This window comes from Lemur catta, chromosome 1 (genome assembly GCF_020740605.2).
Source record: "Lemur catta isolate mLemCat1 chromosome 1, mLemCat1.pri, whole genome shotgun sequence".
Taxonomy (NCBI): Eukaryota; Metazoa; Chordata; class Mammalia; order Primates; family Lemuridae; genus Lemur; species Lemur catta.
In genome coordinates, this window is record NC_059128.1 from 79,207,351 (window position 1) to 79,221,042 (window position 13,692).

General features: G+C 44.1%; 1 protein-coding gene across 4 annotated transcripts in view; it reads left to right on the forward strand.

Annotated features, from left to right (window-relative positions):
* The window catches only part of SQOR (sulfide quinone oxidoreductase), a 37,212-nt gene that overhangs the window by 9,408 nt on the left and 14,112 nt on the right, over positions 1-13,692 (forward strand). For 3 of the 4 annotated variants that reach the window (XR_006729443.1, XM_045528430.1, XM_045528421.1), the window contains exons 2-4: positions 7,477-7,727; positions 10,310-10,480; positions 11,124-11,177. Coding sequence is in view for 3 of the 4 variants with exons in the window: in XM_045528430.1 (XP_045384386.1) it covers positions 7,494-7,727; positions 10,310-10,480; positions 11,124-11,177 (459 nt within the window). In the remaining variant the exon portion in view is untranslated. Of the gene's footprint in view, positions 1-3,135; positions 3,221-7,476; positions 7,728-10,309; positions 10,481-11,123; positions 11,178-13,692 lie in introns of those variants that run through there. The other variant, XM_045528425.1, reaches the window with a different exon arrangement.

Here is a 13,692-nt window from a genome sequence, read left to right on the forward strand (position 1 = left end):
TGTCTCTTCGTTCAATATCCTTGACTTAATTACATCTACAAAGTCGCTTTTGCCATGTAAGGGAACGTATTCACATGTCCTGGGGATTAAGGCATCTTTGGGGGCAGGGAGCGCCGCATTAATTTGCTTATCACAGTCTACACTCAGGCTCCCAGAGCTCCATGCCCATCCCACATGCAAAATATTATTTCCTCCCGTCCAAGTTCCCCCAAAGTCTCAACCCATTACAGCATTAACTCAAGTCCAAATTCTAATCTAAGTCTCGTTAGCTCAAAAGTCTCAATTTCATCGTCTAAATAATTTGATTACGCATGGATGAGGTTCTGGTTATGATCTGTCTTGGGGAACAATTCCTGTGAAACTAAAGAAACAAGTTATTTGCTCCCAAAATACAATGGTAGGATAGGCATAGGATAAAAGTTAAAGGCATTCTGGTTAAAAAAGGAGAAAATGGGAGGGAAAAAGGAGTCACCAGTCCCAAGAAATTTCAAAATCCAACTGGACAAATTCCATTTGGTTTCAAGGCCTGGGAATGATTCTTTGTGGTTTTCAGCTCTGGCCTCTGGGACGTCCTTCCTTTCTCATGAAATGTAGCATGTGTTTGCAGCTGAGTAGTTCTAGTTCATTTTTGTTCAATGTTTATTCCTTCGGTTTATTTCTTTTCTCTTTCATTTTACTAAAAGCAGCAAGAAAAACTCTGGCTGCATCTTCAGTACTTCACTTGGAAATCTCTTCAGCTAAATGTTCAATTTAATCTTTTACAATAGTCCCCACCCCCCATCCATTTTTTTTTGCTTTCTGCAGTTTCAATTACCTATGGTCAGCTGAGGTCTGAAAATACTAAATGAAAAATCCCAGAAATAAACAATTCATAAGTTTTAAATTGTGCGCCATTCTGAGTGGCATGATGAAATCTCATGTTGTCCCACTTTGTCCTGCCTGGGACGTTAATCATCCTTTTGTTCAGTGTCTCCATGCTATATATGCTGCCCGCCTGTTATGCATGTAGTAGCCATCTCGTCATCAGATCGACTGTTGCAGTATTGCAGTGCTTGTGTTCAAGTAACCCTTATTTTATAATACTTAATAATGGCCCCAAAGTGTAAGAGTAGTGATGCTGACATAGTGTTATAATTGTTCTATTTTATTATTATTGTTGTTAATCTCTTATTGTGCCTAATTTACAAACTAAACCTTCTCATAGGTCTATAAGTTTAGGAAAAAACATAGTATACCTAGGGTTCTGTACTAGCTGAGGTTCCAAGTGTCCACTAGGGTTCTTGGAACATATTCCCCATGGCTAAAGGGGGAACTGCTGTACAAATTCCACTTTCCACAAAAGTGCAATTCTCTTAAGCTTTCTGCCACTATATAACATGGATCCCTTTTCCAAGTGTCCTATAACATGTTTCTTATTTCATTCAGAGCCCTCACCAGCAGTAACATCTATATTTCTACTATTAGAGTGTTCATGATGATTTAGGTATTCTCTAAGGTAATTTGTGTTTTCTCTACTACTGTGCTTCTTAACTTCTGCAAAGCCAGTTTCCACTCTGAGGCACTGTTTTTATGATTGTTGTTTTTTGCCTTTTCATTCTTTCACTCATTTTAACTTTCAAACATATGAGAAAATAGACCACCGCAAGGAACACCCATATATATCCATCAGCTGGCTTCAGGTTGCTAACACCTCATGACCCATCTTGTTTCACTTACACTCCTTTGCACCCTCCTGAAATATTTTCAAGAAAATTCTAAATCATTTTAACTGTTAGAATTTCAGTGTATATTTCTAAAAGATAAAGACTTTTTTTTTTTGAGACTGGGTCTTGCTCTGTTGCCCATGCTAGAGTGCAGTGGCATTATCATAGCTCACTGCAACCTCAAACTCCTGGGCTCAAGTGATCCTGCTGCCTCAGCCTCCTGAGTAGCTAGGACCACAGGTGCACGCCACTTTGCCCAGCTAATTTTTCTATTTTTTGTAGAGACAGAGTCTGGGAGTCTCACTCTTGCTTAGCCTGGTCTTGAATTCTTGGCCTCAAGCAATTCTTCCACCTTGGCCACCCAAAGTGGTGGGATTGCAGGCATGAGTCACCACGCCTGGCCACCCCCTCCCCCCCAAAAAACAAAGACTTAGAAAAGTAAATCTGTACTATTATTGTGCCTTACCCTCCCTGCAACAAAACCTCATATTTTCTTCTTTTCAATTTACTTAGTAAGCTAAAATTTAATACCATATATTAGCTCCCACTCCATTCCATGGGATTCAACCAAGTTGCTTTAAATTTGAATGAGAATAAAATTCAGCCAGTAGGCATTTTTCCTGAATTATCAGATAGTTTGAATTAAATTCTGCAGCTTAATTAGTGATGTGACCTTAGGCAAGGTCTCTAACCCTATTCTAAGCCTCAATTTTCTCATCTGTAAAATGGGGATACTATTTACAGAGTTGTGAGGAGTTTCTGAGACAACATAACTATTAATAGTAAACACTCAATAAATGTTAGCTATTGTGGTGATGGTAATTTCTTCCTACTTTTTCTTATCCTGTCTTCTGGAAATAATTGGGTTACAAGGTATAAATAACTGATGACAATGTGAGGTCTGACTTAATTAAATAGGCCCAGAAAGGCCAAGTGGGAGGATCTAGTAGAAGAGAAGTCTTCCAGGCATCTCAGCACCTGGGCATTAGGTATAAGCCTGACCCGTGCTGTGTAGACAAGGCTGGCTCTTGCCTCAGAGACCGGAAGCCATGGGGATCCAGAGTGACAGCTCAGAGTCAGTTCTGCCCAGGTCTGGTGGGAGGAACGGGTTGGGCGGGGCAAGAGCTGAGGCTGTTTGTTGTTTGCTTTCCACTTTGACTTTGGAAGTGTTCTCCAAAGGTGGTCTGTTAAAGGTTGGCTCTGTGGTTATTGAAAATCAGAGCAAAGTGGGCCCAGCCTGGCCTAGGCTTGAGATAGAACAGTTGGGAACTGTAAAAACCTCACTGTTTCCTCAAAAGCAGAAATAGCTGCAGAGTTGACTACAAGCCTGCTGGCTTGGTGGACCTTTGCAATGAATGTTGTAATTCTAGCTGCTCACACACCATGTCATGTGACATGAGATTAGGAAGTTTTTGTCACAGGCAGCCTGTACCGCTTGTCCAGCAAGGGCTGCCGAGGAAAGGTGTGGCGATCCAAAGGCTTGTCCAGACCTTGGCCTGGAGCCAGTGGCCAGTGATGTAAGTAGATGCCCAGGCAGCTCTCTTAACTTTCAGTCAGCAGGGATTTTACTTCTCCAGTTACTATAGATAGACCATTTATTTGAATGCTTTGAAGGACGCATTCAATTGATTTAGAATTAATAAGTTGATTTATCTAACTTAAAAGCATGATATTATTTAATTATAAAATATGTTACATGTGCCACTTGTTAAGTAAAAACTAAATTTGCCTTTTTATCGATTTTTTAAAAGTGTGTTTCAGCTTGTAGGAATGTAGATATAAAGTAGTTGCATTCTTCTGTATCATTGGCAGTTAACTCTTATTTCTTAAACCAACAAGTATATGTTTCAGTCTGTCTTCTGGGGAGTCTAAGAAGTCATATTAGATTTATACTCCTTGATTATTTTGTTGACAGAGGTTTTCTATTTCTTCTCTGCTGACTTCAGGGTCGAGTTTGGCCTCCCTTTCTTTTCTTCTGCTTTCTGGTTAAGATTGTTTGGCTGTTGCAACAACCAGAAAACAGACAATTGGAGGAAGCAATAGACTTGGTTTAGGTCAATGTCAGAAATTTGTGTTGGTTCCTGAGTGATATTTTCTGACACTGCTTCCAATGCAAAATGTATGGTTCCCAACACCAGTCAGTTCTCTGACACCAACCGAGTGCCCAACAGTTCCATTCAGTTCCGATGTTCCTTCCTGGAGTTAGCATGGACCCTGTAGGTTAAAGGCTACGTCTCACAGACTGTCCCCACTTCAGATGCCAGCCAGGCAGCACATCTGCTGCTGGTCCCCAGGTGACCCACCCTTGTATCTGGCTGGCTGCAAATTCCAGGGTCCCCATGATCCCCCCTCAGGTTCCATAATTAGCTACAACTACTCAAAGAACTCAGGAAAACACCTTACTTATGTTTACTAGTTTACTATAAGGGATACAACTCAGAAATGGCCAAATATTTTATAGAAGAGATACGTAGGCCAAGTATGGGGAGTCGTGCCTCGGAGTTTCCATGGCCCCTCTGGGCTCGTGGCCCTCCCACCACAATGTGTTCATCGACCTGGAAGCTCTTTGGCTCCATGTTAAAGAGTTTTTCTAGAACTTGGTCTCCAGGCCCGTACCCTCCTGGAGATCAGGGCTGGGGCTGAAAATGCCAGCCTTCTAATCACCGTCATGTGTTTGGTCTTTCTGGTGACTAGCTCCCACCCTGATCTATCCAGGGGTCCCACCCTTGGTCACCTCATTAGCACAAACTCAGGGGCTCGTTCTGAACAATAAAAGACACTCCTATCACTCAGAAAATTCCAAAGGTTTTAGAGAGTTCTGTGATAGGAACCGGAACAAGGATCAAATATATTTTTTATTACACTACAGTTCCAAAGTGGCATTTTAAAAACTTATGCTTATGTATCATTGCCCTGGCGTGGTTCTAGTCTTTGACTCTAGACTGCTTCTCCACAAACAGAGTTAGATTATGGTTCTAGGTTTGCTGATCTGGAAGTTTAGATGATGTTACACTGTTGGAGAGAGTTACTGAGATTTTTGGGAGTTTTGAAACTTTGCCCTAGCACATTCTTTTGTATTTTTGGAATTGTTGTTTATAGTTGGAAAGTGAAATTTGACTGCAAAGGCCAGGACATTCTGCTTCGTGGTTGTTATTAATGATGCTAATGAAACTGGTTCAGAGGACTTTGCATTTATAAATACTGAATCCATAAACAGGCTATGCGTCACTGTTGAAATAAGACAGAAGCGGCCTTGTCGGCTGAATGAGGGAAATACTTGCGTTAACTTTCAAGAGAAGAACCACAGCGTGTTAGGCTGGAAGGGAGCTAGGAGGTCAAATGACCTCAGATGGAGTGGCTGGAAAAAAGAAACTTAGTCAGGCCTTGTCCACCCCTGGGGCTAAGATTCAGTGTCAGGAGCATGAAAACATGGTGTCCCTTTTCTGGGAAACTGTGGAAAATATGTTTGCTTTTTATTTTCTATTTAACATTATCACACAAGCATTGTTTTGTTGTTGTTGATACACAGTTATTCTAAAGGTCACAGATGGCATAGTGGAGAAGCCTAAAGTAGGGGCCTGGGTGTAAATCACAGGGCAGCACTTATGGGCTGTATGACCTTGAGAAAGCCACGTAACTGCTACCTGCCTCAGTTTTACCATCTGTAAAATGGGGATGATACCGGCGGGCAGCTCAAAAGTTAAATGCTTATGTAAAGGACTTAGTATTTGTTAGTCACTGCCACCAAAATGAAGATTTTATTAACATTAGTATGTATACAGTAAAAACTTTTATAAAATACAGAAAAGCAGAAGAAATCAAAATCCCCCTTGTTCTAAAACCCAGGGAAAACCACTTAGCCAGTGCTAAGATAGATTTTGGCTGTCTTTTTTTTTTTTCTCCAATGCATTTTCTCTTACACAGTTGAGATAATATTGCATTTCCAATTTGTATCCTGATCATAACATAACCATTTTATATATTCTTTGTAAACATAATTTTAAAAGACTACCTAAGTCATTTTGTGTACCATATTGTACTTAACCTTTCCCCAATGTTCTGACATTCAGACTGCTCTCTGCCCCCGTATTAAATTGGAGACCTGAGCCTTCCCTGGCTGGTACAGAGCTTGTAGTTGTTTTTTTCTGTCCCTAGGACATAATCAGGACTAGTCCACAAACCAGTTAACAGAGGGTTGACCATATTATGAATAAGGGTGTGAGAAATATCTTTATAATAGTGTTTCTTCTTCAGTATTAGAGGTTATCTTCTTAGACTAGATTCTCAGAAATGGAAATACAGGGCCCAAGATGATAACTGTTATTTTCTAGAAGGGTTGCATTGATTTTAGACTTGGCAGCAATAATGTATGAGCCTGCCCTGCTTACTGGGGGCCTCTGAATCCCCTCCCTCCAGCTCTGGGTTGCTTCTCAGATATGAAATATTGAAGAAATTGTCAGTGGTGCCAAAACTCTGAAATAGAGTTAATCTTAATTATAATTAGCACCCCCGGCTCCTCCTTGCCACTGCCCATCATTTCCCTCTTCCAGGGCCTGCCCTTCTTTCTTTCCTAGCCCCCTTCCCTCTTAGCCTTCTCTAATCGTCTCGTGCAGCCTTCCTCTTCTCCAGTGGGGGGGGGGTGTGTGTGGGGGAAATGATATAATTAAATCATCCCATTAAGATGTTAGAGACCTTACCAGCTAGAGGTGTTACTCCCAGGCTGGGCATTTGCATTTTAATAAGAGTTTTTGGAGCAGTGTTGAACCTGAAGGACTGAACTTGATGGTAGAACTTGAGGCACTATAATACCCAAGAGGGAGAGATCCTCAGTGTGGCCCTTGAAGTTATACAGGTGGGTGGGGGCCTAGAGGTCAGGCCAATTCTATGCACAGGGGAAGCAAAGGCCAGTCTCTGAGAAGCCTTCATTTCCTCTCTGCCAAAGCACTAGCTGCTCAGAGTAGAAACACGTTTTCCTAAAGGTAAAAGTGCGTCTCTCAGAGGAACTGCTAAGAAGAAATTGTTTACTGAATTGGCTATAATAAAAAGCTGGTCAGCAGCATGTGCAGATTCTTTACATAAAATATAACTTTATGATACCAGGCAGGGCTCCTTTTATGGCCTTTTTAAAATCATCTGGTTGAAATTGCTGAAGGGGTGGAGGGCCTTTGCCTGCATGATTCGATTAAATTGCACGTCCCTGGGTAAGCGGAGCCAGGACGGCTCTGAGTGGGGGCTGAGGCCCAGGGTGTCACAGTCAGAACCCTGAGTGGCAGAAGGTGGGTTTCTTGCTGGGCTGTTTCTGCTTCGGCAAAGTCTTGGGTGCCCTTGAATGTTACGAGTCTCCATCTGGACTCACACATCAGTTTCAATGGACTGAAAAGCCAAAGAAAGCATTGAGGAGCATTCCTGAGAGGAGAATGGGCCACCTGGATACGACGGATGGTGCCCTAGGTCTTATAGATGGACGAGGATGGGTACAGACAAGTTACTAGGAAAGATTTAAAGGGTGGGGGTACCTGGTTCAGACAAAGTCCTTAATGGCCTGAACGTAGGAGAATGGAGAGAGATGGAAAGCTTAGCCGATCATTAGCTACCAATCCAGTGCTCCCAGGATACCTGGGGACCACAGCCAGAGGGAAAGAGGTCTTAAGAGATGGTGGGCACCAGCTGGAGTGGATCAGGTGCCCGCCTCCCCTTCCTCTCCAAAAGACAATGCCTTGGTCCCATGGTGGTCTCTACCGTGGTACTCATAGCCCCATCTCTTCCTTTCTAGCCTGATCGCACGTGAAGATGTCCCCACTGGTCACCTTGGTGTCGGGGCCCCGCACCCGGCTCTTTGCCTGCCTGCTCAGGGTGGGCTCTCAGCAGGCCGGCCCCGTTCAGCTGCACACGGGGGCCAGCCGCGCAGCCAAGAGCCACTATGAGGTGCTGGTGCTGGGCGGGGGCACCGGTGGGATCACCATGGCCGCCCGCATGAAGAGGAAGGTGGGTGCAGAGAATGTGGCTGTTGTTGAGCCCAGCGAGGTAAGTCTCCCCTTTTGATGCCTGAGTGGGCACTCATCCCAAAAGACTGGGAGAAAGTGGAGGGAAGGAGGTCCAGAGGGAGGACAGATCTCTCGGCTTTTTGTGTTCTCCTTTGTATTAGTTTCTTAGGGCTGCCTTAACAAGTTACTACAAATTGGGTGGCTTAAAACAGCAGACATTATTTCTCTCACAGTTCCCTCGCCTCTGTGCTGGCTTCTGGTGGTTGCCCACAATTCTTGCCGCCTCTCGGCTTGCAGCTGGGTTGTTCCATCTTCACTTGGTGTTCTCTGTGTGTTTCAGTGTCCTTGTGTCTTCATGTGACCTTCTTAGAAGGACACAAGTCATTGGGTTTAGAGAATACTCTATTCAAGAAAGACCTCATGGGGCCAGGCGCGGTGGCTCACACCTATAATCTTAGCACTCTGGGAGGCCGAGGCAGGAGGATCGCTTGAGGTCAAGAGTTCAAGACCAGCCTAAGCAAGAGTGAGACCCCTGTCTCTACTAAAAATAGAAAGAAATGATTTGGACAGCTAAAAAAAAAAAAAAATATATATATATATATATAAAAATTAGCTGAGCATGGTGGCGCATGCCTGTAGTCCCAGCTACTCGGGAGGCTGAGGCAGTAGGATCGCTTAAGCCCAGGAGTTTGAGGTTGCTGTGAGCCAGGCTGATGCCACAGCATTCTAGCCTGGGCAACAGAGTGAGACTGTGCCTTAAAAACAAAAAAAAAAAAAGAATGACCTCATGTTCACTTGATTGCATCTGCAAAGACCCTATTTCCAAACAAGGTCACATACACACATACTGGGATTAGAACTTCAACCTACAATTCAACCATGACACCCTCCCACCCCCATCCTCCTGCCTGGAGGAAAACCAGTGGCCATTGCACTTTCCTGTCTGTTCCAGTCTAGGGAAGGGACGATGAGTTGGAGGGCTGAGAGGCCTCTGGAAAGCTGTCAGTGGGCTTGAGAAATTTAAGTACAAGGGGATTATAAACAGATTATAAGGGAGGAAAGGTAGCTGACACTAGGAGGGAAGACTAAGTTTCATGAAAAACATTTTAAAATTGTCCAAAAGCTTCAGAAGAATATTCAATATTTTTGGTGGTTTCCTGTGGACCTGGGCGTGCACCAGTTGGGAGCTGTGTCCTTCGGAGGAAGAAGCAAATGGATCAGGTGTCTATTTTGGGGGGAGGGTAGGACAAGAAAGGCAGGCTCCTTTCCAAGATGTCTCCCCAGTAGACGATGATGCTAGCCAGGGCTGTGGTCTGACAGGAGACTAGGGGGTGCTCTCTGTCACTTCCTTTTTAAATCAGTGTCTCTTCAATTGAGGGATACCACTTTAAATGACAGTGGTCAGAGAGCTGTACCAGGTGGCCATTCTCTCTGGTGTATGTTGTACTGTAGCTAACTCACGGGCAGGTCTCCCAGTTGGGCTTCTCTTTGTAATGAGACTGGCTCTTCCAGGGTCTGGACGCAATTCAGGAGGCCAGAATCACGTCTGCCCTGCCCTGAGAGGAAGGGCAGGGCAGGAGTCTCTCAAAGGAGCTGCCAGTGGCTCAGGCTTTTGGTACTTTCCTGCTGAGTCTGGTTTAGTGGTAGCTGGAGCTGATGTTCGTAGTCTAAAAACTGAGCTTGTATTTTTGTTCCTCTCCCTGTTCCAGATAGACTTGACATTGATGAGCTCTCACACCTGGAGACCTCTGCCCTCCTCCTATTTGATCACATCCCCTACTAGTTGTAGAGAAATTGCCAAGAAATTTCTGGTGTCCTCTTCACCTTTCCATAGGTTTTGGCAGCTCTGGCCAGCCAGTTTGAGGCACTTTGGCAATATGGAGAGCTCTGAGTCTCCACTCCATGAGTGAATTGGAATTTTCAGAGGCCGTCAAACCAGTCTGCCCCTTGCCCCTGAGTCTAGAACTTTCTCAACTAATTTAGATCAAGAGTGAACCATCTGAAACAAGAGAATTCCAGAAAGCCGTGAAAGTTTGGGCTTGTGTTGCATTGTGGAGGCTGGTGCCTACTGGCTTTGGGTGTAAAACCTCGGAGAAAGGAGAAGGACTAATTGGGAGTGTCTGCAGTCCTCCATGGGCTTGGGAAACACAGTCGGAAGTTAATGAAGTTTCGAGGATCCCCAGAAGTGGCTGTAAACTTTCCAGACTTACCACTGTCTCCATATGCTACTGAGGAACCGTATTTAGGCTGCCAGGCTTAATTTTTCTTTACATCTGTGCACATAAAGGTATCCATAATGTGTGTGTCTATAGGCATGTATATATAATGTATACATATTAAACACAAAATCAACTTTCAGCCATAAATAATAAGGTGGTCACTAAAGACAGTTTACAGCTTTTATGGATGATCTTGGAAGAATTCTTATGTTGAGTGACTGTCCTTCAGAGCTTAACATAATAGGAGACACCAACCAGGGGGAACTAACTTTTAGGAGACTTCTATGAGATGCTCTAAGGGTCAGGAGGGAGTAATTGAGAGAGTCTAGCTCATATACCTTTGGTTATAACCCTGTTGATCAGCCTCAAATTGGAATAAATCTCCAACTCCTTTGTTTCTCAGAGACATTTCTATCAGCCAATTTGGACGCTGGTGGGTGCTGGTGCCAAACAGTTGTCCTCGTCTGGTCGTCCCACAGCGAGTGTGATCCCATCTGGTGTGGAATGGATCCAAGCCAGAGTGGTTGAGCTGAACCCAGACAAGGACTGCATCCGCACAGACAACGGCAAGGAGGTAACCAGTGGGGCCTTTGGATTTTTTATCTGAGGGCTTGTATCAATGCACAGTTGCTCTCAAACTGGATAGCTTCATGGTGAAAGAGTGGTATATATGCACGTGTGTGCCTGTATGAATGCGTGTGTGTTGAGTACTGCACGAGATGGCAAGGTGTGTGGTAAATGGAGGATAGGTGGAGGGACTGAGCAATGTTGAATTAATAAATAAATAAAACAACGAAGACAAGTATTTGTTGAACACCCACTGTATATATACCCTGTTGCTTAGAATAGTATCTTGCATCTGAATGTTTATTGAACAAATGCTAATGCTACATGTTAAAATAGCAGACCCTCTTTGCATCTCTTTCTTTTGAAGCAGCCAGCTTTTCTACCTGACACCTGGCTCCCAGAGGAATGGGATGCTGGAAAATATCCACCCCAGTAACACTGGGGGCATCATGCCAGAGCATAGAAAGCAGAGGGCATGGATGGTGAACTGGACCGTGTACCCCTCTCTGCCCGCCTGCCCACCTCTGTCCCAAGACATTACATCAAAAAATGGAAAGATGGCGCTGACCACACACATCTGGGACCTGAGTCAGCACTTGGGCTGCTGCTTTTTGGGTCCTGGTCTAAAATAACATCTTTTTGTGTTGCAGATCTCCTACAAATATCTTATTATTGCTCTTGGAATCCAGCTGGACTATGAAAAGGTACTGTTTTAAATTGTTTCTGTGTTACATTGGCTTATAATGTCAAGATTAAACATTGCATTTAGTTGCTTTATATTCATTTTGCCAAGGAATGAAGTTCCAATAAATCCTCTTCTAGTTTTATTTTTCTACAGTCCTTTTATGATTTTTAAAAAAGTCTTCTCTAAGATTCTGTCAGTCGTAACAACGTGTTCTAGTTTTAAGCTTTAATCAGAGTTCAGAATGTCCACGCCCTAATGGTAATTCTTACAAAATAGCAGCCTTTTCCATCCTTGTAAGAAACCTGCCTTTCTATGTGGGACTGAGTTGGCAGTATTAAAGATTACATTTTCTTTTGGAAGTAAGATTTAGATTATGAATTTTTAAGCAGACTTTAAGGGTAGAATACCAGCAGTTAGTTTATCAGATGCTGGAAGGACATCTGGTTTTGTTGTGTAAATGCTGGTTTTTTTTGTGACTGACACAATGTAGACGCTACCCAGAAGTTCCTTAGATCTCCCTTTTCAGTGAGCTAGGGAGCCAGATGCTATCTGATGGCTGTGAGATTCAAGTTTATTTTTCTAAAACATAGCGGAGTAAGTCAGTAGTAGCCATTTCCAGGAGCTTGCTGGGTGGGGACTGTAGAGACATAGTTGCAGCACATGAAGCATTAGTGCTAACCAGGTCATAAGCTGCAGGAATGTGATCTGGGCAAGGACCTCACTGGGGTTGGCCCAGTAAGGGTCTGTGAAATGTATTTTTGTGTTAAAAAACAAAACCAAAACCAAACCTGAATTGTGACATGTCCGGGGGAGGGTAGTGAAAATGTCTTGGAATGTGTTATGTGAAGATTCCGAGAAGCCATGAGTTGGTATAAGTGCTGAGATGATTTTGAGTCAAAGTGCCATGAGTCTCATGGAATGACAGACAAGCTATGGAGTAGACCAAATGGAGAAGTGTGCCAATTTCTACTACTTTTGGAAGGTCCACGCCTCCTCCAAAAGCCCCCACAGTGTTGACCTAGCAAAGGCAGCACATCTCTAAGGTAGGCTACCCAACGTCCTCTAGTGCCACGTGAGGAGGACTGAAGAGGTCAGTGCTGAGAGTTCATAGCAGCCTCTTGCAGCAAACCAAGAAATAATGATATTTTAAAGTAGCTATTGTTATGGAATCTCTATTATGTACCAGGAACCATGCTAGGAATCAAATACTGATTCTTCACAAGTACTTGTGAGAGAGGCATTTTTATCTCTACTTAAAGATGAGGAAACTGAGGCTAAGAGAATGTAAGCAATTTAACCATGGTCACTGTGCTACTTGGCACTCTTTGATTGCGGATACTAGAAAACTACTCAGTTAGTAGTAAACAAAAAGCGGGGATCATTTGATGAAAATACTGAGATATTTCTGGAACTCTAGGGCAGGAATGTAGGTGAGCCTGTGGCAGGGCTGGGTCTCCAATCTGGGCTCTGTTGGACCAGGCAGGCTCTCTCTGTCCATCTGTCCCCCACTCTTTCTCAGGCAGCCTCGCAGGGTCTCTGCAGCGTGGTGTCCTACTCACTGGTGTACTCTGTGTGGTGGGACAGTCCCCCGCTCCCCAGCACCCAGCGTGTCACTGTGCAGCCAGAGGGGGAGTCACATCTTGTTTCTTTCCCTGACCCTCACTCTCCCCTGTCCCCTCCTCTGGCTCTCTCTGCTCAGAGCTCCCGGGGAAGCGACTGCTGGGATGAGGGGCCACACGCCACCCTTCACCACACAGGAGCGTGGTTACCACTCTATGGCGCCTTTTCCCTCAACAATGGCTTCTTTAGACTAGAGAAAAATAATGAAGGAGAAAATGGATCATCAGCTGTTTGTTTATCTCTTGGATGGCGAGTTTTGCTTTGGGAACTAGGAGACTCGGTGGTCCTGTGGGAACACTCGTAGGCAGGTGGTCGGAGACCTTGGTGTCTAGTTCTTCAGGAACCTGGCCAGGATTCTCAACCTTGCTGTGCTTCAGTTTTCCCATCTGTTCTATGGGCTAATAATACCTCCCTGCCTCCCTCAGAGGCGTACAGTGAATATCCAATGTTAGCAGAGTTGTAAAACTTTGAAAACATTAAAACATAAGGTGACTCTATAATAATAATTATTATTGAGACTGTTCATATTGCTGCTATCTAAACTGTAACAGGGGTGATCAGTAGCAAAGAAATAGTTTCTCCATATAGTGAGTGTGAACAAATAGTGAACCCAGGCCACTGAGGAGATGATAGGACCCTGTTTCCTTGAGGCCTCAGGGATAGGTGTCTGGGGTGGCCCCAGAGGTGGCCTGGAGCATGGCCTGGGGAGGCTCTGAAGGACCAGCCCATATTGAGGACTGTTTCTCGATGGTTGAAGTTGAATCTCCTCTTGCTGAGAACTGGTGCTTAAGTCTCTTTAACTCGATCTGTGACATCTTCATTGCACTCTGTGACGCGTCTAGCATTTGAGATTAAGTATGTAGTTAATTGTATTGGCAGCTATAGGATAACATTTATCGGGCACCTACCGTGTG